This window comes from Agelaius tricolor, unplaced genomic scaffold (genome assembly GCF_023055355.1).
Source record: "Agelaius tricolor isolate 1412-34295 unplaced genomic scaffold, bAgeTri1.0.p SCAF_1, whole genome shotgun sequence".
Taxonomy (NCBI): domain Eukaryota; kingdom Metazoa; phylum Chordata; class Aves; order Passeriformes; family Icteridae; genus Agelaius; species Agelaius tricolor.
This window is the reverse complement of record NW_027269261.1, coordinates 69,279,585-69,304,476: the sequence shown is the minus strand read 5'-3', so window position 1 is coordinate 69,304,476 and position 24,892 is coordinate 69,279,585. Positions and strand designations below refer to the sequence as shown.

At 40.6% G+C, this 24,892-nt stretch overlaps 1 protein-coding gene and 1 long non-coding RNA gene across 2 annotated transcripts in view; one reads left to right on the top strand and one right to left on the bottom strand.

The window, feature by feature from the left end:
• The window catches only part of REV3L (REV3 like, DNA directed polymerase zeta catalytic subunit), a 114,719-nt gene extending 96,192 nt beyond the window's left edge, over window positions 1-18,527 (bottom strand). Inside the window, exon 1 of the mRNA XM_071438423.1 lies at window positions 18,226-18,527. Within this exon, the coding sequence (XP_071294524.1) occupies window positions 18,226-18,364 (139 nt within the window). The 5' untranslated portion in view covers window positions 18,365-18,527. The remainder of the gene's footprint in view (window positions 1-18,225) is intronic.
• Window positions 18,528-18,817: 290 nt separating this feature from the next.
• LOC139595348 (uncharacterized) lies at window positions 18,818-24,633 on the top strand. Its single transcript, XR_011681012.1, has 2 exons — window positions 18,818-19,145; window positions 24,509-24,633. It is a non-coding gene; the product is annotated as an uncharacterized lncRNA (long non-coding RNA).
• Window positions 24,634-24,892: the final 259 nt, after the last annotated feature.

Here is a 24,892-nt window from a genome sequence, read left to right as displayed (position 1 = left end):
GTTATTGCTGCAGTTAACTCCCAGTCTGTAAAGATTACTGATTAGTAAATAGTTTTAGGCTGTTGAAGTATAAAGTTGCCATCATCTCTTGCTCCTTTAAAAAAGAAGCAAAACATTTCTCAGGATGTACAGTTTTGTAAAGCAACGAGCACTACTCAACTAGAGACCCCAGTTCAAGTCCAGAAAAATCTCGAGAACACCAGTACCATGGAACAGAAATTTTCCCATTCTCATGTTTCAAATTTGAAATTGTGCATGTTTTATTTCTAGTACTAATGGTTTCACCTCTATTCTGGACAATGATACTTATTTCACTGCCCCAGCTCCTGGTCCTTTTGAGAGAAAGGTCTAACTCAATCCTTTGAACAGTAATGAAGAAATTATTAATCATGAGTTTAAGAAACAACTGACACACTTGAACTCGCTCAGGCATGCAAAACAGAAGAACCTGGAAGTACTGATAGCAAAGTTCAGAACAATGAAGAAAAGAACACATTTTCTTATTTGCAATTAGACTAAAAGGTGGAAACAGGATGATGGAGATTAAAATTATTCAGCTTAGATTACCAGTACAACACCGTGCCTGTTTATAAATTAATACTTTACTTCTGCTTATATTTTTATAGATATTAGAAGCATTTTCCAAAGCCTCACAGGAAACTGACAGAAAAAACAAAATCTGAACTCTAGCCCCCTAGCCATGAGACTGCTCTTACTTTTCCAGTGGGTGTTCAAACAATTGGACAACTGGAAGAAATGGACCATAACCAGCATGAAAAAAATCTGTGGTTAAAAAATATTTTATATAGTTGGGACCAACACTTCTCTGATTACTTGGAAACCAAGTCAATTAACTTGAATGTACTTATTTTACTTTTGATATGAAGTTAATCAACAGCAATGCACAGACCCAGCAGAACTTCTTACACGGGTGGCTGCTACATCATGGTATTAACAATTATGGCTGTGGACTGGGAAAACAACCTGAAACCCTCCTGTTGAGAGAAAATAATAATAAGTCTTGTGCAAGCATAAAGAAAAGCTGACTATTAAAACTTCCAGGGCTCTAGCCTTTTCAGAAAAAAAACTTCCTCTTGAAAAAGCAGAAAAGAATTGCCATCCAAACAACCAGAAGACCTTGAAATACAAAAACACAGGTAAAGCTATTTATTTTCTCCCTTGGCTTCGGCCAGAACAATAATTCACTGCTGTCACTGGGGTGTCTAAAAATCAATGTTCAAAACCTTTTAATTATATGTACTGTAAACAGATTTTAATTTCTTCAGGAAAAAAACTTTAAGAGAAAAAAACCCCTATGTTTCCAACTCTTTGATGACAAAGGCAGTCTTCCAAATAAGCATCATTTAAACCCTATGCCTGTAGAAAAATTGTTCCTCTGCCTTTACTGTTGCTATTCATAGTTCTCTAAGCAGCTACTAGTCCTGACCAGATGACTGTAACAAATTCAAACACTTCTGGCAGAGGCATGTTTATTATTTTCCAATATGACTGCCTGCCAAGTTTCCCTGTCCAGGATTTTTTTTTTTTTTTAAATAAAGGAACTATGTGAGCCAAACTGTATCAGGGACTATCCTTCAAGCAGTTCTTTCAGGAAGTGGAAGTGCACTATCATATATGCAGACTTACACTTGAATATGGTTCAAAAACATTAGGAGACACAGCACAGTCAAAACTTCAATTTTCAGAGTACAAAATGCTATCCTGGGAATCTTGAAAATCACTTATCAATACAGAATCCTCAATATTGTTCTTAGCACATGATAAAAAAAGCATAAACTTTAATGAAATGGGTCTTCTTTAATTCTCCTCAAAATGTAATTTTTAACAAAACTTTCTCTTTAGTGACTTTCCAAAATACACATTCTACAATGTCTTGAGTCCAGTCTATTGCTCATTAGGTTGCTGTACAAATCTGCACACAATACTGTGGCATAAAGGCACAAATCTTATGAGGAATTCTTAGAAGCACTGGTGCGTATCATTATCTTAAATTATGGTCTTGTGATTAAAATACCTAGTGGCATGAAAAGGAGGATGAATCCCACTTCAAATCTACCAGAATCCCTCTTCAAATCTACCATGACCTTGTACAAAAGTCATTCAATCCCTCGGATTTGATTCTACATCTGTAATAACCAAATTAATAATTGATTAAATATCTTAAAGCACAAAGTCATGCACTAACCACATACATGGCATTCAGAGAAAAAAAGCAGTCACATAATTTATATGTGATAAACACTCAAAACCCATTCTCTGCAGGAGCTGAATTAAAAGAAAGAAAAGTCAAATGTCTTTGCAAAGATTCTGCACATTACTCTCAGCTTTCAATCTGAGCATAATCCTACAAGGCCAGTTTGAAGGAAATATCTTGCAAGAGCTTAATCCAATTGAAAATAACTCTAATATATAAATGTACAAAGTAATGACAAAATAACAGTGATACTGCTTAAATGTGCAACGGCTTGATATGGTAAATACTTTGATTTATCTTGCTATTACCAAGTTTTCAAGTCCTGATGTATAAAATTCTGTTTTGGATGTAAACTGGGGGGCTGTGGGGGAGACAAAAACCTTAAGATATGACTGCATGAAAAATAGCAATCACTTCAAAATTATGGTCAAAAGGAACTAAAAACCTCATACACAAATCACAAATGAGACTGTGGGTTCTACTTATTCACTCCTACAAAAAGTAACTACCCCTGACAATTATGCATTAAAAAACCCCACATGACTCCAATTACTGGTTCTAAATAAAAACATCTGCAGCACAGTTCTATTAAAAGAACCAATCAAACAAAAAAACAGTAAGAGTGGAATTCCTAGAGATAGCCAGAAACATATTTGTTTTATAGGTACTGTGATTCTTATATACTACTGAAAAATAAAGTCTTGATGTTATTATATAACATCAAGACTTTATTTGTCAGTAGTATATAAGAATCAGTAGTATAACATCAAGACTTTATTTTTCAGTAGTGTGTAAGACTAATTTGTCAGTACAGTTATATACTGTTCTGTTATATACAGTACAGTATATAACTGTACTGATAAATTTCCTTGCACCCAAGTGATGAATTGTCCATTGAAATTTTGATGTCTCACGTATTAAGAAACTGTTTTAAAACAAAGAAAGATCTAACACATGGTTTCTTACAACAGTGGTGTGTTAACAAAAAAAAAGTCTGCTACTGTGACATTTTGGACACATTGATTCTCTTACTGTGGCTGCCACTGTTCAATAGCTGGGGATCAAGAACTCCATTAACAAACAATTACAGAACATAAATATTTGTCTCCCCACTGAAAAAGGTGCAAGCCATTTCTAAATAGATATTAATTATAATCATAATCCACTGCATTTTTTCTCCTTTCACTTAATAGAAATTATGTGTCTTAATTCAATCCAAAATTTCTTTTGTTTCACTTTACTTCTCTGGAAAAGATCGCTCCATTTTCATCACATTCTTTACTAATAGTAGAAAACATCTGTTTGCCTTTTTTTTTTTTAACAGATTTTTTAACTGCTTGAGCAAATTCTAATACAAAACTAGAACAATTCCAACCATCACTATCCTTCTTTGGACTAAAGCCTTTTGTCTATGAATGGGCCTATGCAGAAATACCACTAAACCTCATGAGAGGTGATCTTTAAAAGCCTTTTTAAAGCTAAACATTTCAACATACAGCTTGGTAATGAGAGAAAATGATGTCCAGTTGCAACTGAGCTTATTTTAAAATGTGACTGAAATTCCTGAATAGCAAAAGAGCTTTTGACCCCACTGTGCAACTACAAAAATGGTCAAAGAGCAACAATTTTCACTACAGATGTGACCTGTGCTTCATGACTTCAGAACTAAACTTGAACTAACTCATAAAAGCAGAAATCACCTCAGGCCAGATTTACCTCTGAGTTAGGGATGAGTGTATACAGAAGCTATTTGCCAGAAAAACAGTTGGCACCTCGTCCTTTCACATGGCTGGTCTCCAGTGGCAATTTGGAGATTTCCTTGCTCTAAAAGTTGCAGCTACTAGAACATACCTCGATTTAAAAAAATCCACTTTACTCCTTGGTACTTTTTAAAGATTTTACACAAGAGCTACAAGGAAAAAGAAACATTTTACTTTAAAAAGTAGCTGATTAGTACTCAAATAGTAATAACAACTAGGACTTGATTGTTTATTCCTTGGCTGGAACGCTGGAAAGAATTTCTGGACTTGCAATTAAGGTTCAATTCACTGTAACTATGGAAAGCACAACATGCCTTCTCTTTCACCAGTACTCTAGGTTTCACAGAAAGAAGCAACAAAGTGACACTGAGAGATTCTGAGTAGCACCAGAGACAGAAATATTTAAGAATATTTAGAAAACCAACACGCACACAAAAAAAAGAACTGCTGTCACTTCCATAAAAATTTACTAGAAGTAATTTCTTTTATATCAATGACACTATCATCCTTAATTAAAAATTTCATCCTTGAACTGATTGTTAAACAATGCTTTCCCAAACATTTGAATTCTCCCTAAAAAAAACCCCATACTAACAAATGAAAGACACACTTTGAAGTATAATGGCATGGGACTGCTGTCATATCCAACCACTCTGGTATTGACTCAAAGATTTAGCAGACACATTTCCCTATCACATATTCCCTCTCTACTCTTCTGAAAACTCTAAGAAAATGAAGGGCATCAATACAACAGCTGGAGAATTTTCAAAATACTACTTAAATGAAAAAAAAAAAAAAAAAAAAAAAAAAAAAAAAAAAACAAACAAACAAACAAAAAAAAACAAAAACAAAAAAAAACAAACAAAAACTTAGTCATATCTAATTTAAAAGTAAAAAATTTTGTTCAAAACTGTATCGTAACATTTGTAACTGCTAGACCAGGTTCTACTCAGTCAAAAAGACTATGGTTCTGGCTATGCACTTAAATACAATTAAGAGATACAGAAGAGCTAGGGTTATATTCAGAGTAGCAGAATATATGTAATTCCATTACATCTAGTTACATTAAGGAATGGCTGGTATCTGTAACAGATCATTTCACATTTGAATAAATAAAGAAACCATTTTAATATGGAAAAAAACATAGTTTAGATGAAAAAAGTTGAGATTCCTTCATGAATGCAGATGGAATGGACTCCTAAGTCCCCAAGATTTATTTTTTTCCTCTTTTTTCTTCATCTGTTTCTCCTCCTGTAATCCTCACAAGAATATGCCACCTCTAAGTACTAGAAGTATCCTGTTTTACTGTACTGATGAACCCAAACAGCACACTTCTGCAAAGCTTCAGTGGGTGCAGTAATTCAGCACACAGCCAGTAGAAAATTATCTGCCTTTCTCAGTTACTCATTACAGCATCAATATGCAGCTCACAAAACACTCTGAAGCTGTAAGTTATTTTCAGTTCTAGAACAGTTGAAACCTCAATTACACTGTGCTAACAATGAACCCAATTACTTGAGGACAACAGATTGAGTCTACCTCCATCAAAAACACAGAATACCAAAAACGCCCCCCAAAAGCCTCTTCAGCTCAGCAAGCATATTGAATGAGTCCTTTCCCCTCTCTTGCCTCTTCCCTGCAATTCTAAGTGATTTCTTAGTTTAAAAGCACTAAAAAATAACCATACCTGACCATTCACTTGTCATAACACAAGCCAAATAAAATCAGAAGGCTTCAGAAAGCAACATTGATTCAGTGTGATGATTACTGTATCAAATTCTGGGACAAAGAAACTCTGGTTCAATACTGCACACAATAAAATATTTAAATCATTTACCAAATAAAGAAGAAATTAAATGCAAACCACTGGATTGGAAACTCATCAAGTTATCTGATGTAGAGATTCAACTGTATGTTTTAAGTTTCAACTGATGGCTTCTGCAAAGCAGCTGTAACAACAGACAAGTTTCATACTCCTGTTTTAAATACTGCATGTGCTTCTCCTGAGCCTTGTATGCCAAATTATGAATCTTCAGACAATAAAAGCACTATCATGCAATCTTAAGTCACTAGGTTTTCTCCTAAATCAGTTTCTTACTCAAGTTTCTCTGCCCAACTCCACTCTGATCTACTGTTATTTTTCCACCACCATTTTATCTCCACAACTTTATTGCCAAACGCATAAGCTTCGGCCTCTCACCATTACATGTTCTGCTGTCAAAATACCAAATCCCTAGTCATTAGGGTACTAAAAGTAAAAAATGCAGTCACTCATCCTTTAAAAAGTAAAACTGAAACATTCACTGTAATTAAACAGCTTACTGTGAGTCAGCTGGCTACAGAAGCCAAATTACTAATAAACATAAAACACTGCATTGCTAGTGGTTTCCATTAGAGAACAACATTCTGAAAAAGCCAAAGACTAACCTGGAAAGAACAAGATATTGCTACAGTTTTCTTATAATAAATCAAGCTTACACAACAGAAGTAAGATTCTTATGGAAGTAACTGAGTAACATAACAAACAAACAGACTACAAGAAGCCCACTGGCACCAAAGAAGAGATGATCAGGTTGAAGAAATGTGTTGTTTTTCACAGCATTTGTGTTTTGTTCTGTTTCTGAAACCTGCCACATATGCACCTAACATTATGCAGGCCCACCTATCTTACTCAGCCAGCAAGAGATGCATTTTCTTGTGCACTCATTACTGCAAAGTCTGGCTTCAAGTCTGGCTGGTTTTAGTTTATTTCTATTGATACACTGGGAAGACGAACACCAGATATTTATTTGTTTTATTTACATTTTCCCTTAACCAAAAACTAATTCAAATTTTCATGAAAGTAGACAATACAAAAGGTGTTTACAAACTGTATAGTGCTGATGAGAATACTGTAGCTCTTCACTATGTTCTACACCTCTTGGAAAGTTCTCAGTCAGGAGTACTTTGTTTTTCTCTCTTCTCCCACTGCACAGATCAATAAACCTCATGCAACATCTCATGTACCTTTAGCCAAAAGTCCAGAGATAAATTTCAGGGGACGAGTCAGCCTCATGAGCCAAAGCAAGCAAATCCAAAAGGGACCATCTTTAGATAACTGGTCCCTGTTACTGCAACTCCAACATCAATATTTTCCACAGTCCTAGCTCTCAGCACCCTCCTTCCTCCAACCTCCCCCACCCCCCAGCTCACCTCACATGCTCTACATATTGCTTTATGATCCCAGTCTTCTTTTCAACACATCCTACCCTTCCCTTGTTTTTCCATTCAGGATATCCCTCCTACAAAATTCCACTTCAAAATAATGACTAACAATATTGCCATGCCATCTGTTTTTATAACATACCACTCTTTCTACACCTTTTAAAGCTCCATTTATATAGAACATAACTCTTCTAGAGTGAGGACTACTCCACTATCATCTGCACCCTGCCTAAAACAACTGGTTTTGATTCTTAAATCTTTCATCTTTAATACAGCAGTGGTTAAAAATTACTATTTATTTCCTTGATTAGATTTCAAACTGTTGGCATAAGAACACAAATTCACCAAAAGCTGACATGCTGGCACAATCTGTAAATGCTTAGCAGTACTTTATTCTGATCTTTCCATCTATCTGAAAGTGTGTTGATGGGGTTCTTCTGGGGTTTTTTGGCTTTTCTTGTTGTGGGTTTTTTTGGGTTTTTTAATGCATCAGACTGAAACCAGGAATCTGTACTGTAAAGACACTAAATTAATCTCTGCATGGGAATAGCAGGTTTACAAATGCACATGTCAATGCACAATTCCTCAAGAGCAGTACATCAAAAAAACCACCACCAACAAAAAAAACACAACCCAAAAACCCATAAGAAACCAGAACAAGGAACGACCTGAATTACCGTGGCATAAATGTACAACATATGTCACTCTTCTGAAGTATGAAAAATATGGGACAATTTAAAACTGTATTTCCAATACAGAACACCCTTTTAGTCACATGATGACTTATATTCAGTTATTTTACAAAATTCTCTCGTTTTCCGTCAGGTAAAACATACCATCAAAACCCAGAAAATCCAGATCCAGGATTTATTACTTTTACACAGCCACAGCATACCCAAGATATCTTATGGAAATTGTATAAATGTTATGAAACCAACTTTTCTGCAATCAGAATTGAGAGGCAGTGCTTATACTTTCACCTCAGAGGACGGCACGTTAAAAAAGAAGGGGTAACAAGACACGTACTGGAGATCTCTAAAACAGATTTGACTGTTATGCAGTAAGGAGAGGAATGAAACTTTAAAGTGTGGAGAAGCAGCCTTGCAATAATGGATCACAGAGGCCAGTCATTTTTGGTGTACTTCAGAGGTCAACACTCAGGCCAACGTTGTTTAACATCTTCATTAAGGACCTAGACATTGAACAGATATACCTCAGCAAGTTTGCAGATGATAAAATCTGGAGCCATGCCTGATACACCAGAGGGTCGTGCTGACATTCATAACAGGCTGAAGAAATAGGCAGAACTTCATGGAGCCCCACAAGGAGAAATGAAAAGTCTTAATCTGGGGAGGGGCTGGAGGCAGACTGTCTGGAAAGCAGCTCTGATGGAAAGGACCCTGGGTCCTGAATGTAAACAAGCAGCCACAAAGAAGGCCAAAGAGTGTCCTGAGCAGCACTAGGAACAATAACACCAGCAGGTCGAGGAGCATGATGCTTCTCCTCTACTCAGCACTGGTGAGATGCATCCTGTAGTGCTAGCTTCAGGTCTGGGTTTTCCAGCACTAAACATGGATATACTGGAGTCAGGCCATAAAGATAATTAAGGGCTGGGAACACTGGACATACAAGGGAAAGCTGAGTAAGTCAGGATTTTGTAGCTTCAGGAAGAGAAGCTGGGAAGATCTTATTGATATATCATTGATCCGGTATAAATACCAAATAGGAAGCACTAAAGAAGAGTGAGTCTGACTTCTCAGTGGCACCCAATGAATGGACAAGAGGCAATGAGCACAAACTGAAACACAAGAAACTTTTTAAAAAGTCTGGTGGTTTTCTTTATTTGCTTGGTTTGGTGTGCTGTGAATGTGGTCAAACACTCTAAGTTACTCAGATTGTGGCATTTTCATCCTTGGAGCTGGTCGAGAGAGTCCTGCTTTGTGCAGGGTGCTTGGACTCACTGGACAATCTCTAGAGATGTCCCTTCTGACATGAACATTAATCTGAGAGTGAAAACACACTTCTACTGTAAGAAATAGATAAACAGGTAACCCCCCAGTAAAGATAGCTAAATGTCAGTTCCACAAAGCTAATTCAAAAAGCTCAAACATTAAAATATTTGATACCATTGATTCATTTTACCTCAGCATAAGAATCTGCCTGTAATCGCTTCTCATTTCCTACAGACAGCAAAACAGGTTTCACTGCTTACAAATGTGAATGCCACAAATCCATTTGCTTAATGGTCAATGGACAAAGACATACAAAAACATAAAGAGTGATTCATCAAGTATTTCATAACATTTTAGCTAGCTTAAATATGTAACTTTTCAAAAGAAAATACAGAAGTTTCTGTATCAAGAACTCCAGAAAATAGCCTCTTCATCTGGTTAATAAGCATAATAAGGGTGGTAGAAATAAAAATTTGTTCATTATTGATCTGAAGGCAGTACCTGCCAACACGAGGGCTGAATCAGTTTCCAATTCCCACTGCTTCATAAGATCTGTGCTATGCAGAAACAAGAAGGTAGTTTCAAACACAAAATGAAAGACTCATTATACATCTCATTATACAAAACTCGGAAAACTTCTATTGTAAACCTCCCCTGAGGTGTAATGTCAGGTATTATGGATTAGGTGCAACATTCCAGAGTCCTTTCAATATTCATACTGAGTACCACATGTTGATATTGCACCTAAAATAGGACATACAGCTTTTCTGTAGTAAACACTGGCTTAGTCAGCAAACAGCACAGAGGCACAACCTGAATATAAATAAGCAGGGCTGCTCCTACTTTTTCTCTAATTTTTAGGAAAAAAACATGTCACTAAGGGACAGACACAACTTAGCAATGGTGTCCGTACTGAATATTCTCTCTTTTCTTCTTCTTTCCAAATCTTAATCAGTTCTCACCAACACCACCAAAATCTTCCAGTAACTTTCATAGCTGTAGGGCAATCAGCTCAAAGACAGCCAGCTACCTGGCAACCTTTCCACACCGTTGGAATGCAACTGTGCTTACCTGGACACACAAACAGGCTGTACAGAGCACCTGGATACTCACTACTGACAAGAGTAATCTCTGTAATTCCAGAATGGTTGAGGTTAGAAGGGACCTCTGGAGGTCACCTGGACCAAATTCCCTGCCCAAGTAGGGCCACCTAGAGCTGGCTGCCCAGGACCACATCCCAAGAACTTTTAAGTGCCTCCAAGGATGATGAAAACCTGAAACCAGAGAAGGCATGCACATATACACAAAAGTAACATAACATGAACTCATAAACATGCAGTCAACATGACTACAAATATATGAGTTGGGGAAGAAGTTATCCGAAATGGCTGTCTGCATACTGATCACAGGAAGGCTGCAACATACAGACATCAAATGGTTCCTTAATAAGCCATATGGCTCAGCCCAGCCAGCAAGTGTGAGGTTTTATTTCAATGCCCTGCCAAAAAACACACAAACTTCTGCATACCTTATAACTCCCCTGTAATAAAAAGCAGCTCTTGAAAGAAAAGAGCCTTAACAAACATGCATGAATGAAGCCTATGCAATAAGTGATGTTTCAGACAGTCCCTATATCTGGTACAAACTTTTCTGGTATTTGTTTAGTTTCTTGTATATTTTGGGCTCTATTCTCATTCTTAACTATATCACTGGCAGAAAAATTCTGCCTGTTTGCAAGCACACATACTCGATTATATAACTTAAAAAAACTTTTTAAATTGTTACACAATTGTAACAATATAGGGGCAAATATCCAGGAAAAGGCAAAGAAGCAAGTCCATCGGTTGTCACCTCAACATCCAGTGATGACAGACCAGGAGGCTGAGATACTGGCTTTGCAATAGCTGGAGATAACAGTCTCTTTAAGGTGTAATTTAAGAAGAAAAAATTTTTCAACTGCCAATTGTCCTGAGATTTTGAGGAGCAGATCTTCTGTGACATGAGACCGAATCTTCAGTGACACAGTCCAATCATTATCAAAAATTTCAGCTGCTTTATTTGTGAGACAGAATATGGACTACAAATCTTTCAGTATGAGTGTTCATACTGCCTCCTTCCAAATGGTTTTATGTTCACCACCATGCTTCTCAGAGGTCTGCTGCACAGAGAGGTCAATCAAGTCAACCAAGGGTAAAGGACAAAACCAAGGTAATGACAAGAGTTAGTAGAAGAGGGTACTATTAAATGATCAATACTGGAACTCTGAATATGACTGAGAAGAAATTGATAGCATGGTATTATCACACCTGCTTCCTTCTTTCAGAGACTTATCTCATCTACTCAGACTGCAAAAATTACTAAGCAGGAGCTGTTTCTCACTGAGTGTTTACACATCATCTCATTCTGCCAACCTCAGTTGTGATATGCATGGGCTTCTCTGGTAAAATTAAGAGAGACAACTATTTTCAGACTAGTGTGCTATTTTGAGGAGGTTCGTTTTACACACTGAAAAAGAATATATTCCAACCAGCAGCCAAAAAGTGTCCTTAAGAAGTATGTAACAGAACTGGAAATTACAGCTGAGATAGATAAGCTCCTGGTCTACTTCCAGGGACACTAATCATAAAAACCAAGCCCAGATTTAATATAGATGCAACTACTTTGTGGGACACTTTGAAGTCTGCAGCTGATCGAGTTTTAAGCATGTAGGGTCAGTTATGTATGTATTTTTTCCACTGAATTACAACAGCACAAAAATATTCAGTGACTTGATCAAGAGGTACTCTACAATAGGAAGCACAATATTCAATATGAACCCAGTACCTAGATTCTACTTAGAACATGAATTTTGTCACAGTATTTAAAAGTTTATTTAAGAGACAGAATTTTAGCAAGTTGTATATAGACAAGTGTGAAATTGGCTACTTAAGTTCCATGCTAGCGAAGCATAATCTCAGTTTATTCAGGCAGCCTCTCATGCTCAAACAACTCAGCAGGCAATCTATACAAAGTATGTAACAAATGCCTCTTAAAAAAAAAAAAAAACAAAAAACCACCAACAAAAAAAACCACGGAAGGTTCTTAAAAAACCCAACCAAACACAACAGCCCCACCAAAACCCCATCCCCACCAAAACCTGACAATTTAGAAAACATATCCTTTTAATACATGAGGCAATTTTTCAAACAGTACTTCAAAAGTAGGGGAAGCCTGTCAGTGCAAGATGCAGAAATGTTAAGCTGGAAGTGAAGCTACACTGTACAACAATCTTTTAGGGCATGCTGTAGCCCACAGAAAAACCCTTTATCAAGAGTTGTATGCTGCTATGTTTTAGGAAAGGGTGTGAAAAGGTAAAGCAAAGGTACAAGCCTCACCACAATGGCTATATCCTCTAGCATCTTCTCACTGTGAAGGCACAGAGGAAAGTGGAAGTGTTATCAAGAAGTAGTACCTGCTTCTGGGAAATGGAATATGGGAAGTAGCAGCAATTGGAATGATGTTCCTCTGTGAACACTGAACTAAGGAAGCTACAGGGAATGACCACTGTGGGGGCCAGGGTCTGAAAAGGTAGTGAAAATGGGGAGGCGAAAAGTTCATCATCAGCTGAGTGTAGAAAGCAGCAAGATCCTGCAGTGAGTTCAGTCCTTCTCAAATGGTTCAGCCATTGAGCAATAAGAGAGTACAGAAAGGAATAGACACTGGATGGGATCAGATATACAGCCTGGCCAGGTCAGTGAAGGGGGAAAGGGGAGGGGGAAGAACAGAAGAAAGAAGATAAGCAGGCCCCTTCACTGAGTCATACCAGAGCTACTGCTGCTGGATGGGAGCCAGATTTTAGCTGCAGCTTTTGCCTCTGCTTTTCTTCCCCCCTCTCAGAAAACCAAGAAGTGAAAGCACCAAACTTAGATGTCTACCTGAAATACATTAAGATTTTGCTGACTGTAAGCTCCTACACTATATTACATTTAGCCTCAGAAAAACTTGTAATCAAAAGTATGCAAAAGTAACTTAAAAACATCCTTTTTTTGACTGGGTTTTTATGCTGCCCTGAGTAAGATTCTTTCTTGGATCAGTGATTTCATAATGTAAAATACAAAACTCCTCCAAACAAGACAAATACATAAAGTGGCAGTTGAGGACAGCACTTATATTACTCCTTAAACTACACATTGCTCTTTCCTACATAAATTCCTAATCTGCCTTCTCCAAAGGCCCTCCTGTCAACTGAACACACATTTCTCAGCCTAACACCCTTCAAAAGCAATTTAAAAATGTGCACCTGTATTTGTAAAATTTATCACATATCAGCCTCAAATCACACTCACATCAAAATTATTTTTTTCCTAAAATTTCAGCTATCTGTTTGACAATACTCATTATCACACACCAACAGGTATCTCCTATGTGGTTTATGAGTAGTATCCTCAGCTACTTGTGCTTGTTACGTGAAGTGATAATTTAGCAACCTCAGCTTGCTTATTAATGCCTCTCCTAAAATGACACCCAGTTCATTTAGTCTCCCTGATTTTTTATGAATGGATTTACAGCTTGGTTCTTTCTGCAGTTGAATAAGCACCTGACAGAAACATTCAACTAAGCATTCATGTGCATGTTCTGAAGTGGTCAGTGAAATCTTGAGGATAGGCTCCAAGAGCTTGAAATAGCCAAGAGCTAGGAGGAAACAAAACAAAGCTTTAATACCCCCATACACCATAAGAGACCTCATAGTAAACTAATCTTCACAGTACCAGCTAAATGGAAGCAACATGAGATAGCAATCTTCTGAAATCACCTAAATTTAATATAAATTTGGAATGAGGCATAGGGTAAGTTACAGTGCTTGATTTGCAAATGGAATTAAATTCCACATACATTTTCAGAGGAATAAAAATAATACAGACATGGCATCCAGTCACTAGTGGGATTCCGTAGGGCTCCATCCTCAGCCCAGCTCTCTTTAGCATCTTCATTAACAACTTGGATAAAGGATTTGAAGGAATACCAAGTAAGTTTGTGGCAACACTCAATTGGGAGGAGCTGCTGACTCTCTCAAGGGCAGACAGGCCCTGCAGAAAGACCTAGATAAATCAGTGAGATGGGCAACCATCAACCACATGAGGTTTAACAAGGTCAAGTGCTGGATTCTGCACCAGGGACGGAGCAAGCTTGGGTTTGTCTCTAGATCAGGGAACAAGACACAGGAGAGCAGCACTGCAGGAAGGGACCTGGGGGTTCTGGACAACAGCAACTTGAACAAGAGTCATTAAGCTATCAGAGAGTATCCAAAGGAGGGCCACAGGGATGGTGAAGGGTCCTGATGGGAAGCCACATGGGGAGCAGCTGAGGTCTGCTTTGTCTGCTCAGCCTGAAGGAGACCCCATTGCAATCTTACAACTTCCTCATGAAGGAGATGCAGGTACAGATCTCCTCACTCTCATGACAGGACTCGAGGAAATGGCGTGAAGCTGCATCAAGGAGGGTTTAGGTTTGATATCAGGAAAAATATTTTCCTTGCACATGAACAGGCTCCCCAAGGAGTGGTCATAGCACCAAGCCTGACAGAGTTCAAGAAGAATTTGGATAACACTCTCAGGCACATGGTGTGACTCTTGGAATGTCTTGCACAGGGCCTGGAGTTGGATCCTAATGGGTCCCTTCCAACTCAGCATGTTCCATATTCAATGACTAAGATCTATGGAATAACCTCTTCCCAAACAAAACTATAAACATACATGACTTTTATGATTACAGATATGTCTTACCTTAAATATATCTCTTTTGAAGCTATAAATTCAGGTACTTACATGGTTGCAAAAATCTTAGGATTCAGATTGGCAACAGGAATGACAATTCAAGAATTGACAATACAACTAAGAGCAATACACTAACAGAAAAATAAATTTTCATTAAGATTTCACTCTAAACAAGAGGTCTTGCAATTTTTCAGTCTTTTCCTATTTTTACAAAGAGCATTTACAAAAGTACTAGTTAGCAGACCATACTGCCTGAGAATAGAATGTGACGTTGTTTCATACTTGAGCATTACCTAGTGAATTAAAATCTATTTTTTTTTATGTAAAAGCAGCAATATTATGAGACTCCCTTAGAGATACAAATACTGGTGTATCAGATAATATCTATGCCCTTGTACAATAAAGCATGAATCCAACACTGCTTTCATTGCATTACCACCATGGCAGTGTTGCAGCATTTCTGAAATTATACTTTTGTCCACGTCACTATGTCAACAGACATGCCAGTCTGCTTAAACAGCTAAAATTGAATGAAATGGCTCAACCAGCTCACTTCACCTTTTGCTACTGTAATCAGAATTTTACTCTTTATTTCACAAAATAACAGAATATAGCAGGCAGATCTTTGGGCTTAAACAAAATTTTGATTCCTTGTCTTTCAAGCTCTTATTATGCAAAGATGTAGGACATCAAGACAGAATTTGTATAGCCTTACCAAATAAAACAAGATTTCTTCCTCAAAAGACATAAAGAAGTTGTCAAATGTTATTGCCAGCACAGTCCATTCTAGAAGCTGATCCTTTCATTACTTTTAATTAAAAAGTCTGGCTTTTTCTTCCCCCAACCACAAGCCACTTTAATTTTATAGATTGTACCAGTAAACCTTTACAAATTAATTGTTGAGTACTGGCTTACATAAAAGCCTTCAAAGGTAACACTGGCAATCCCTGTCATCCACACACCTCACTGAGTGCAGTTCCTCCACAAGATGGGGCAGAAAGCACAGGTGGGTGCCTTCAGGACCACTCTCCTTAGCTGCTGGTGGACACAAGGATACAGCAGTGCCAGATGTTTGACTTTCTGAACATCTGCATAAGCCACTGCCACATACCAATCAAACCCCCTTCGCTCAGCAGGTGACATTTGGAGTCTGTTCTGACCCTGACTCCCAATTACCTGCACAGCTTGGGCACACAGCTATAAACACACTAAGAGTTGTGCAAAGTTAATCATGCTGGAGGTGGAGCAGCCCATCCAGCCATAATAGGCTGCTACCATGGAGGCAACAAGGCAGCAGAGCACCTTTCCTGGAGGCAAGGCACACACATTAAACCCAGTGAGAAAGGGTTACTCCCACCCAGACCAACTCCAGTGAAGAAAAGCATCACACTGCCTGTAAGCCAAACAATAAGGACATCCCATTGTCTCGGACAGTATGCTAGAAGTTGTTTTCACTATTTCTTTTTCCTCAAAGAAAAATGTCATTGTAAATGTAAGTGATTACACTTTGTTTTAAATTTCAGCTCTCAAGAAATAGCCTGAGAATCACTGTCAGAGTAATTCTGGCAATGAGTGCTTAGGTCCAACACCTTTGAAGAGAGAGAATTACATTTTTCTGCTTTTCTAAAAAGGAAAAAAACCCAAAAACCAATGCAGAGATGCAGTAAGAAGCTCATGAAGCTTAATAGCAAACATTACTAAAGGTACAAAACATTAAAAAAATTTAAAAGTTCAAAAAGGAAATAAATGGGATAGACAAGTAACACTGCTTTTGCAGACTCCAGTGAATTGTTTTCTCTAACAAAGTCAAATTAGAAACACTTCTATTATGCAAACTGACATTAAAGTTTATGGTTGGGGAAGCCAGGGATTTCCTACCATATTCCTAATAGCTGGACAACTAAACTACTTCACTGTTTACTTTATGATGCCACATTCATGATATGGCATAGCCTAAACATTTTCTTAAAAGAAAATAAGCCTTAATGAGTTAACCACACGCATGCACAAAAATCCTGCTACCTGCCAACAACCTCAGGCTCTACATTTTTTAATCATGAAATAGTTACTCCTGCCATTACATAAATATTATTACATAATATCTCCTTTGTATGCAGAATTAGAGCTACAATAAAATAGGTCCCACTATTTCAATATTTTATCTATTAATCCCACTCATTCACTTAATAATTTGGAGCTGTAGTTGCATCAGAACACAACAGCTTGAATATGTCACGTTCCTTTGTGCTTAAACAGAAAAGACAGTTAATTCTGGATTTAAAAAAAAACAAACAAAACCAAACAAAAAACAAGCCGACAAAAAAGACAACAAAAATAGCTGCTCTACTATAATAACTGCCTGAAGGGAAAGACACCTCTGCTGTGCTCTTTTATTATATGTTTTTGTCTTGCCTAAGATTTAATGTATGTGCATGAATAGATAATTTTCAACATGCCATTCAATAAAATATGCAGAAATACCTTAATTCCCAAGGTCAGCATTACACAGCATAAGTGTAAAGAGATCATAAGCAATAATGCTTACTTATTATGCCTAATATCTCAAAAGCGAGGGGTTTTTCCAATTTAATATTTAACGTATGGGCAAACTACGATACATATTCAATGAATTTTCCTAAGTATTTAATTTGTTCGAAATTTGCTCTGACAACGCATTTGTTTGTATTGGTCAGAAACACGTCTGAGTCGTGAGACGGCTGTAAGCACAAGGCCACAGGGCGAAGAGGCAGTGGAGAAGTGGCATGTGACATTCGGGAGTCTCGGGGGGCAACATGTGGCCGGCGCTCAGGACGCTGCACTGCAGCACCGGTGCCTCGGGCCGTGCGCGCTCCGTGCGGCCACACGAGCCCCGAGCCCCCACTTCCCAAGTGCCGCACAAGTCCCGCTTGTGCCCGTGCTCAGCGGCTTCCCCTCGTCCGCTCGCCCTCCCGCAGCGACAGCTCCCGGGAAGGGCAGGAGAGCGGCGGTGGGCACCGGCAGCGAGGGCGGCAGGGGCCGGCCCCGGTGTTTGCACAGCTGCGCCGCTCTCCCGGGGCAGCCCCGCACAAAGCCCCGGCGGCCCCGCAGCCCCCACCGCCGCCGGGCGGGCGCGGCGCGGCACCCGGGGCAGGTCCCCGCTGCTGGCCGCCGCTGCCCTGCCGTCCCCGCTGGCAGGTGAGACGCGCCGCAGCGGCGGCGCCGGGCGCGGAGGGGGGAGCGCGACCCAGCCACAAAGAGCGGGAGCGGGGTGGGCGGCGGCGGGGCCGGCGCCAGCGCGACCCGCGGCGCCGCAGCGGGGGGACGTCCCCGCCCGCCCGTCGGTGGCGGGGGTCATCCCTTACCTGCAGGGGTGGCGCCGAAGACTCTCACGACGGGCACCCGTTTGGCCGGGGCCTCTCGGAAGCGGGACTGGCAGGGGTCCAGGCCGGGCAGCGGGCTGCCCATGTAGTAGTCGGCAGTCACGATCCGCACTGAGAACATGTTTGTTCGCCGCCGCCGAGGCACCAGCACAGCACCGAGCGAGCGAGCGCGGAGCGAGCGCGGAGCCCGCACGGGTCCCCCCGCCCGCCGCCGCTGCCGCCGCAGCGAGCGCGCGCGCGAGCGCAACACTCCCCGCGCCTGCCGCTCCTCGCCCGCCCGCCCGCGGGAGCGCGCACAGCCCCGCACGCGCCTTGTCTGTGTCTCTGCTCCCCCCGCCCCCCCCCTCCCCCGCCTGATGCCGCCGCTCTGGGCGCGTGCGCGGCAGCGCGCCCCCCGCGCGCTCCTACAGCCCGTGCGGCCGCGCGCCCCTCAGGGACTGCGCGGGCTCGTGCCCCGCGGACGCCCCGGCGGCGACGGCGGCGCCCCGGCCCCGGGCTGCAGCTGCTGTTGCCATGATGATGTCGTCACGGATGCAACCATTGGGGGAACGGGCAGGGGGGTGGATGGGCCATGTGTTGGGGGGGAAAGGGGCTCAACGAGCGGAGGAGGTGTCCGTCACTCTCCGACACACACACGGTCTCCCCCCCCACCTTTCGGTTGGGCTCGGCAGGCGGGGCGCGAGCGCGCGTGGGAGCGGGGGAAAAATCTTTCTCTCGCCTCCCCTGGTGGCGACGGAGGAGGCAAGGAGGGACAGAGGGACGGCCTCGGTGATTCGGCGATCGGCCGCGCGGGCTGAGGGTGAGGCTGCGGAATCCCGAGCCGCAGATGGGACGGGAGAGGCAGCGCTGCCGGGACACGACGGGGTTAAGCTGGGTCGGCCGCCATTTTGAATGGCGGGGAGGTGAGTCTCCCCACGCCGCAGGGGCCGGCCAAAAAAAACCCCAAACCCTAAGAAGATGAGGGCGAGGAGGGGGACGGCACCGGGAGGAAGGGGTGGAGCGGCCGCGCTTCCGCCGGCGCCCGCGCGCTCTCGGGCCGTGACGGTGAGCGCGCGCGGCGCGGGAGCGGGGCGGGGCCGGGGCTGCGGAGGGACGGCGGCGATTGGCGGCGGGGCCGGGCGCGCGGAATGGGCGGGGCGGGTGGGGCCGGGCCGGGCGCGCTGCGGCGGAGCGGCGGGGGCGGGGTCGCGGCCCCGCGTCCCTGCGGGCGGCTCGGCCCCGCGGCGGCCGCGTCCCCCCGCTCCCGCTGCTCCTGCTCCTCCGCCTCCTCCGCCCTTCAGGAGAGCTTACTTTGCGGTTTGCATGGCTCTCGTACAGGCTTTTATTGAAAGCCATCAAACAGGCTTGACTTCAGGTTGAGGCACTGAAAAAACGTTGATTTTAGGTCCTGTTGCAGTCTCTTTGTCTGAGAGCTGCGGGTCCGCGGGTAAAAACCCCAAACCATAGCAAATATCCAGAGTTGGCGGTGTGGGAGATGAGCCGGTTAAAGGGCCAAATGCTCTCACATGCACTCAGAGTGATGCTGCTACATGTGCGTGCAGCACTGGATGATACGAGACAAATGTACAAATCTATAAAACCTGACAAACGTCCAATATGTAGAACACATGTTTTGCATTTTGGTTACATGTGTTTTGGGTTTAGATTTGAACAAAAGACAGGTCAGGCAGTTGCTACCCTTCATTTTTTCATTGTAATGAACAGGAAGCTTGCCTGTCTACTCAGGGGTAACTGGTTTCCTACTCTTTCTTTGTAAGCTGTTTATTTTCTCTAGCTCACATCTGTTTTCCTCCTTAAACTCATTTTTATGTGAACAGAAAAAGAAAATCAACTACCTAGTCATCAAGAAATCTTGTGTCACAGAAGTGGTTGAAATAGGGTTGAAATCCAAACTATTTTCACTGTATCTAAAGAAAAACTGAGCTACAACTTTAATTGTTGACAGTTGTTTACATTTGCAAAGCTAATATTTGGAAAACCTTTGGAACTGCAAAAATACTCTTATGAATGCTTAGATTTCACAAAGGCTAATAAATCACTAGGAGCTTGCTGGTGGGGCTTGTTAACAAACAGCATCTTTAACTATTGTTATTTGAATACATTTTGTACTGCTCCCTCACTACTCCATTTCCTTAATTTTCCATAGAACTTTGGTAGGGACAGTAACAGTTCTTGTGTTACTCCATTGCATGCTCTGTTTACTTTCTGTTCACATGATCTTCTTAACTTGCTGAGCATTGTGTCTTCCCTCCACTGACAGTGTAATGTCTTTGAACCCTGGCAGATGTGGTCTGGTGCCTGCATGAGCTGAGGGTAGGTCAGCAGTTCTCCTCTGTGCTGGGGAGTACTGTATTCTGTTGTATTCTGTTGTCATCTGCTCAGGCAGGAGAACATGATGGTGGATCTGCCCCTCAGCTGGGTTGGTGAATAAACCAAGACATTTGAGCCACTGTGGATTCTGGTTTCTGCTGAATGAGTGTAGTGTGTGAGATGTAGCACAAGTTCATACCTGGGAGTCCTGCTGAAGAGAAACCAGTTGCCCACAGTAGAATAGTGTAGAAAGCTGAAATAACTAACTTGTTAGAAGCATCAAGCAGGATTTGCTAAAGCATGTCATGCAGAGTATTCCATTTAAAATGACAATATTTATGTTGTTTATTAAATCAGGGAGAACCATGCTTTGAAATCAGAAAGAACAATTGATACCTAACCTAGTGTCAGTTTCTTGTTCTTACTGAGGTATTAATTTGATTTCTGAAAATGTTGAATGTTACTCTCAGAAAAAAATAAAGTGACTTTCCTTTTTGATGTAAATAGTGTAATCCCAATGTACATTAAACCTGTGCAGACACTTTTGTGGAACTTGCATGCTTTGTGAGTGGTGCCTTTTCCGTTTCCAGTAGTTTCCTGCAGCTCACTTCTGCTTTCAGTTTTGTCTTGCAGTCAGGTCAGTAGGTTTGTCTGCAGGGTTGCACCAAGGTAAGACTGAGTCAGCACTGTCATGGGAGGTCCCCTGCCCTCCTCCTATGTCAGTGCAAGCATTTGATTAGCTGCACAAGAAACTTGGCTTGGAAACTGAGCCAGGTAAAAGCAATCCCACTAAGAAATGGGTTAGTTTTAACCTCCATCAGGTCCTTGATCTGCTTCATTATGTAGGGCTGTGCTTGCACAGAGGAGGAGGCAGTGCAGGGACTGAGATTGAGCAGCAGGAGGAAAGAGAGCACTTCTTCCAGAAAGCTTGGCTTGTGGTAGTTTTAAGTTGCTGAAGTCTGAAAATTGGCCTAACCCTTTCAACAGATAACAGACACAAAGCCTGTTTTTGGATTTCCTACATTTCAATTTGTGTGTCAGTATTTGTTTTTAGGAGTTGTTTTATGTGTTGTTCACTCACATGTGTGTATGCATGTATGATATATAAATTTTCTTGTAGTTTACACTCATTACCTGAAAATACTGCTGTCCTAGGGTGTCAGTAATTGTAAAAGGACATATCCTGGTCAGACAGCACTACCGCTCATTTTCTCTCCAAACACTATATGTTCTCTCTCTTAAGGTTTCATGCCATTTTCTGTTATAAAGCAAGTCACCCCCTTTCTCTGTTCCTCCAGTTGCTAAGCAGCAGCTGTTCTCCCCATTAGCCAGCCAAGTATTTGCATGAAAATAATCACTCTTGAATATATAACTGGTCCTAATCATGCACAGCTAAACAGCTGTACAATCAAAATTTGAGTATTAATAGTATTACTTTTCAGCATAACTGATGACTGTCTTTTAAGTCAGAATTTCTCCAAAGAGAAAAATCAATAAAGGTTTGCCCTGTTTTTTTAAACAAAAGGCATGTCAGTTTTTATTTTTGTTTAATGCTTACTGTGTAGCTACTTTAAAAAACTGGTCACAAAATGATATCTGCAGTTCACAAAAAATTGTAAATGCAAATATAAGCAGAAACAGAATCATCTAGTGACTATACATGATGGAGGCCAAGGGAAAATCCACATTTTGCTGCTATTTATAGTAGCAGAATGCAGCAAAATTTGGTGACAAGAGTTTAGCCTATGACACAAAGGTAAAATTTCCAGCAGTACATCTTAACTTCAAAACCCACTTAGTCAGCCATGTTTGAGTTCCTATTGATTTCAAGGATGCTCAGTATTTATGAGGTCTGTGATCTGGAATCTTGGAGTGTTCTCTCAGTCAGGGGATTCATCCAAACTGTTATTTCAAAATGAGAGCTGAGTGTGGCTCATATTCTCAGGTGCTGTTTTCGCAGGTGCTTAGAAACACAGTTTCTGCAGAGAGAAAACCTGGACACATGGATAAAGAGTTATATGTGGTCTGTCCTGTTGGTATCTCAACCTAGACAGTCAGACGGCCTGCATTACACAGGAAGGTTATTTCCCAGTGTGGCCCCACTGACTGAGTGAACAAAGATCTAAATCTTCACACTGAAATAAATACGTGGTGCTACGCTGTGTAGTTCTGGCCTGCCAAATGTGTCCTTGCTTTGTCATGTGTGACAGTCCATAGTCTTGTTAGACTCTAAGGCTCCATACACACCCAGGGCAAGAAGTCCTCACATGAGATTTCTGACAAGCCTTGCTTATACTTCCAGGTAGTTAAGCCCACTAAAGCCAGAATTTTAAGCAATACCACCCATGTGCATCAGACCAGCTGAAAGACAATTACTCTCTGGATGTTATCAGATAAAAATCTAAAGACAGTATGTGAACAGCAAGGAATTGAGCAACCTGTGCATACCAAACTGCCTCAAAGTGGCTCTTGGGCTGCTGAAATAATTGGTAGGGGTAACAGTGTTTTGGAAAGAATGCTTAGGATCCTAATTAATGAGGTGTATTTGTTTGTTTGTCTGTTTTAATTCTCAGTTACTAGGTACAGGCTAGGCAGTAGGCTGAAGTGTAGTCAGTGGCATTACCATCAGTGTCTTGTCACTAGAAACCTGATGGGAAAATGAAACTAGGTCTCAATTATGAAAATATTAGAAGTATCAAAAAAGTCTTTTAGCAAAGACTCTTAATAAACCTCTCTGGGCAAGAACAGTGCCACGTGATTGGAAAGTCACGAATGTGCTTGAAGGAGAGCCCATGGGCATCGTATGGGACGTAGGAAAAAAATTAGGGTATGCAAAGGCATAGAAGTAAAAAAAAAGATATATATCTTTGGTGTAGTAACATTAGATTCTGTTGGGGTACCTGTGTATTTTGTAAATAAAATAATTGACAAAATTAAGTCAATTTCACAAAATCATCAAGGCTGAAAGAGACCTTCAAGATCAGCTAGTCCAACTGTCATCCAAGCACCACCATAATCAGATTTAATCTGTGCTTCATATAAAGATTCCGTATAGTGTCATATGAGAAAAGAAGGAAGATGCATAACATAAAGAATTGCTGATGAGAAGTTTTGATGGATTGTTTTGAGAGAAGGACTATAAAATTGGAAGCTGGCTGCAGGTGGAGTCTGCCCATTTAATGTTTTTAGTGCAGTCCTACTTAGTTTATAAATAAAAGTTACTAATAACTTGAAATTTGAAGGAGAACGGCATATCAAATAAGATCTAGAACTTTGGAGTTAAGAAAGGAGAAAAAATATTTAAGACAAAGAACACTCTCAATGTAGAATGATTAGACATAAACTAGAAATGAACTTTCCATGAAAGAAGGTTTCTATCCAATGGATGAATGGATTTCTTCTCTCAGTGAAAGCAGCAGGGCAGAGCATTTCAGTAAATTTTAATATGGAGATTGACGAGATTATGGAAAAGGATATATGATGTTCGCTGGTTATTGCACATGACTGCACCTGATTATCTAAATTCTAGAAGGACTGCATGTAGATCCCTGAACATTTCAATAATGGGTTCCTCTAATCAATGCAGACAATTTAGCCATTAGGATAAATGAGTTCTCATCATCATTGTACAAAACACATTGTATACCATGAAGATGGTACAGCTTTCTGTTTCAAAAAATCTGGACAGCAGTGCAAAAGGCAACCCTCCTACAACATGCATTGTATCCTTATGTGTATGTTCCTATCTGTAAATGAGTTGTATGTACAAACTAACATACATAATCTTTATATGAAAATGAAAACTACCTTTGACCATTTTTGTTTCCTGGGTTGTATTTGCATTTAGCAACTTACATTTCAAACAGTTTTCATTGAAAGTTATCCTTTTCTTTGGTTTTTTTGTTTTTTTTTTGGTTTTTTTTTTTAATAATGATTTTTTTTCTAATATTTTCAGGTCTCACTGTTGCCCTGTATCAGAAGAACCTGCCACCGAATGTGCCTACAGGAAAATGCATAAGTATTCAAGAAAATTATATAAATTGAAATGTAAAAATTAATAAAGAATTATATGTGTAACAATGTAGAACTATGCCACTTTTTGAAAAAATTGAGGAAGTGCAGTTAATTGAGAAGCAGCACATGCATCATGTAAGTAGAGTGCCAGTAAACACTTAATTGTAAAGGTGCAGTTTGCTGACAGAATTCTACATGTCAAGAAGTCATTGAGGTTCCCTTCCATGCTTGGAAAATGACCTATTGTCAAGAGTGAAATAATTATATGATTGTATAAGGAATTCAATTTCGGATAACAAGAACACACATTGTTGGGGTGCAGTTA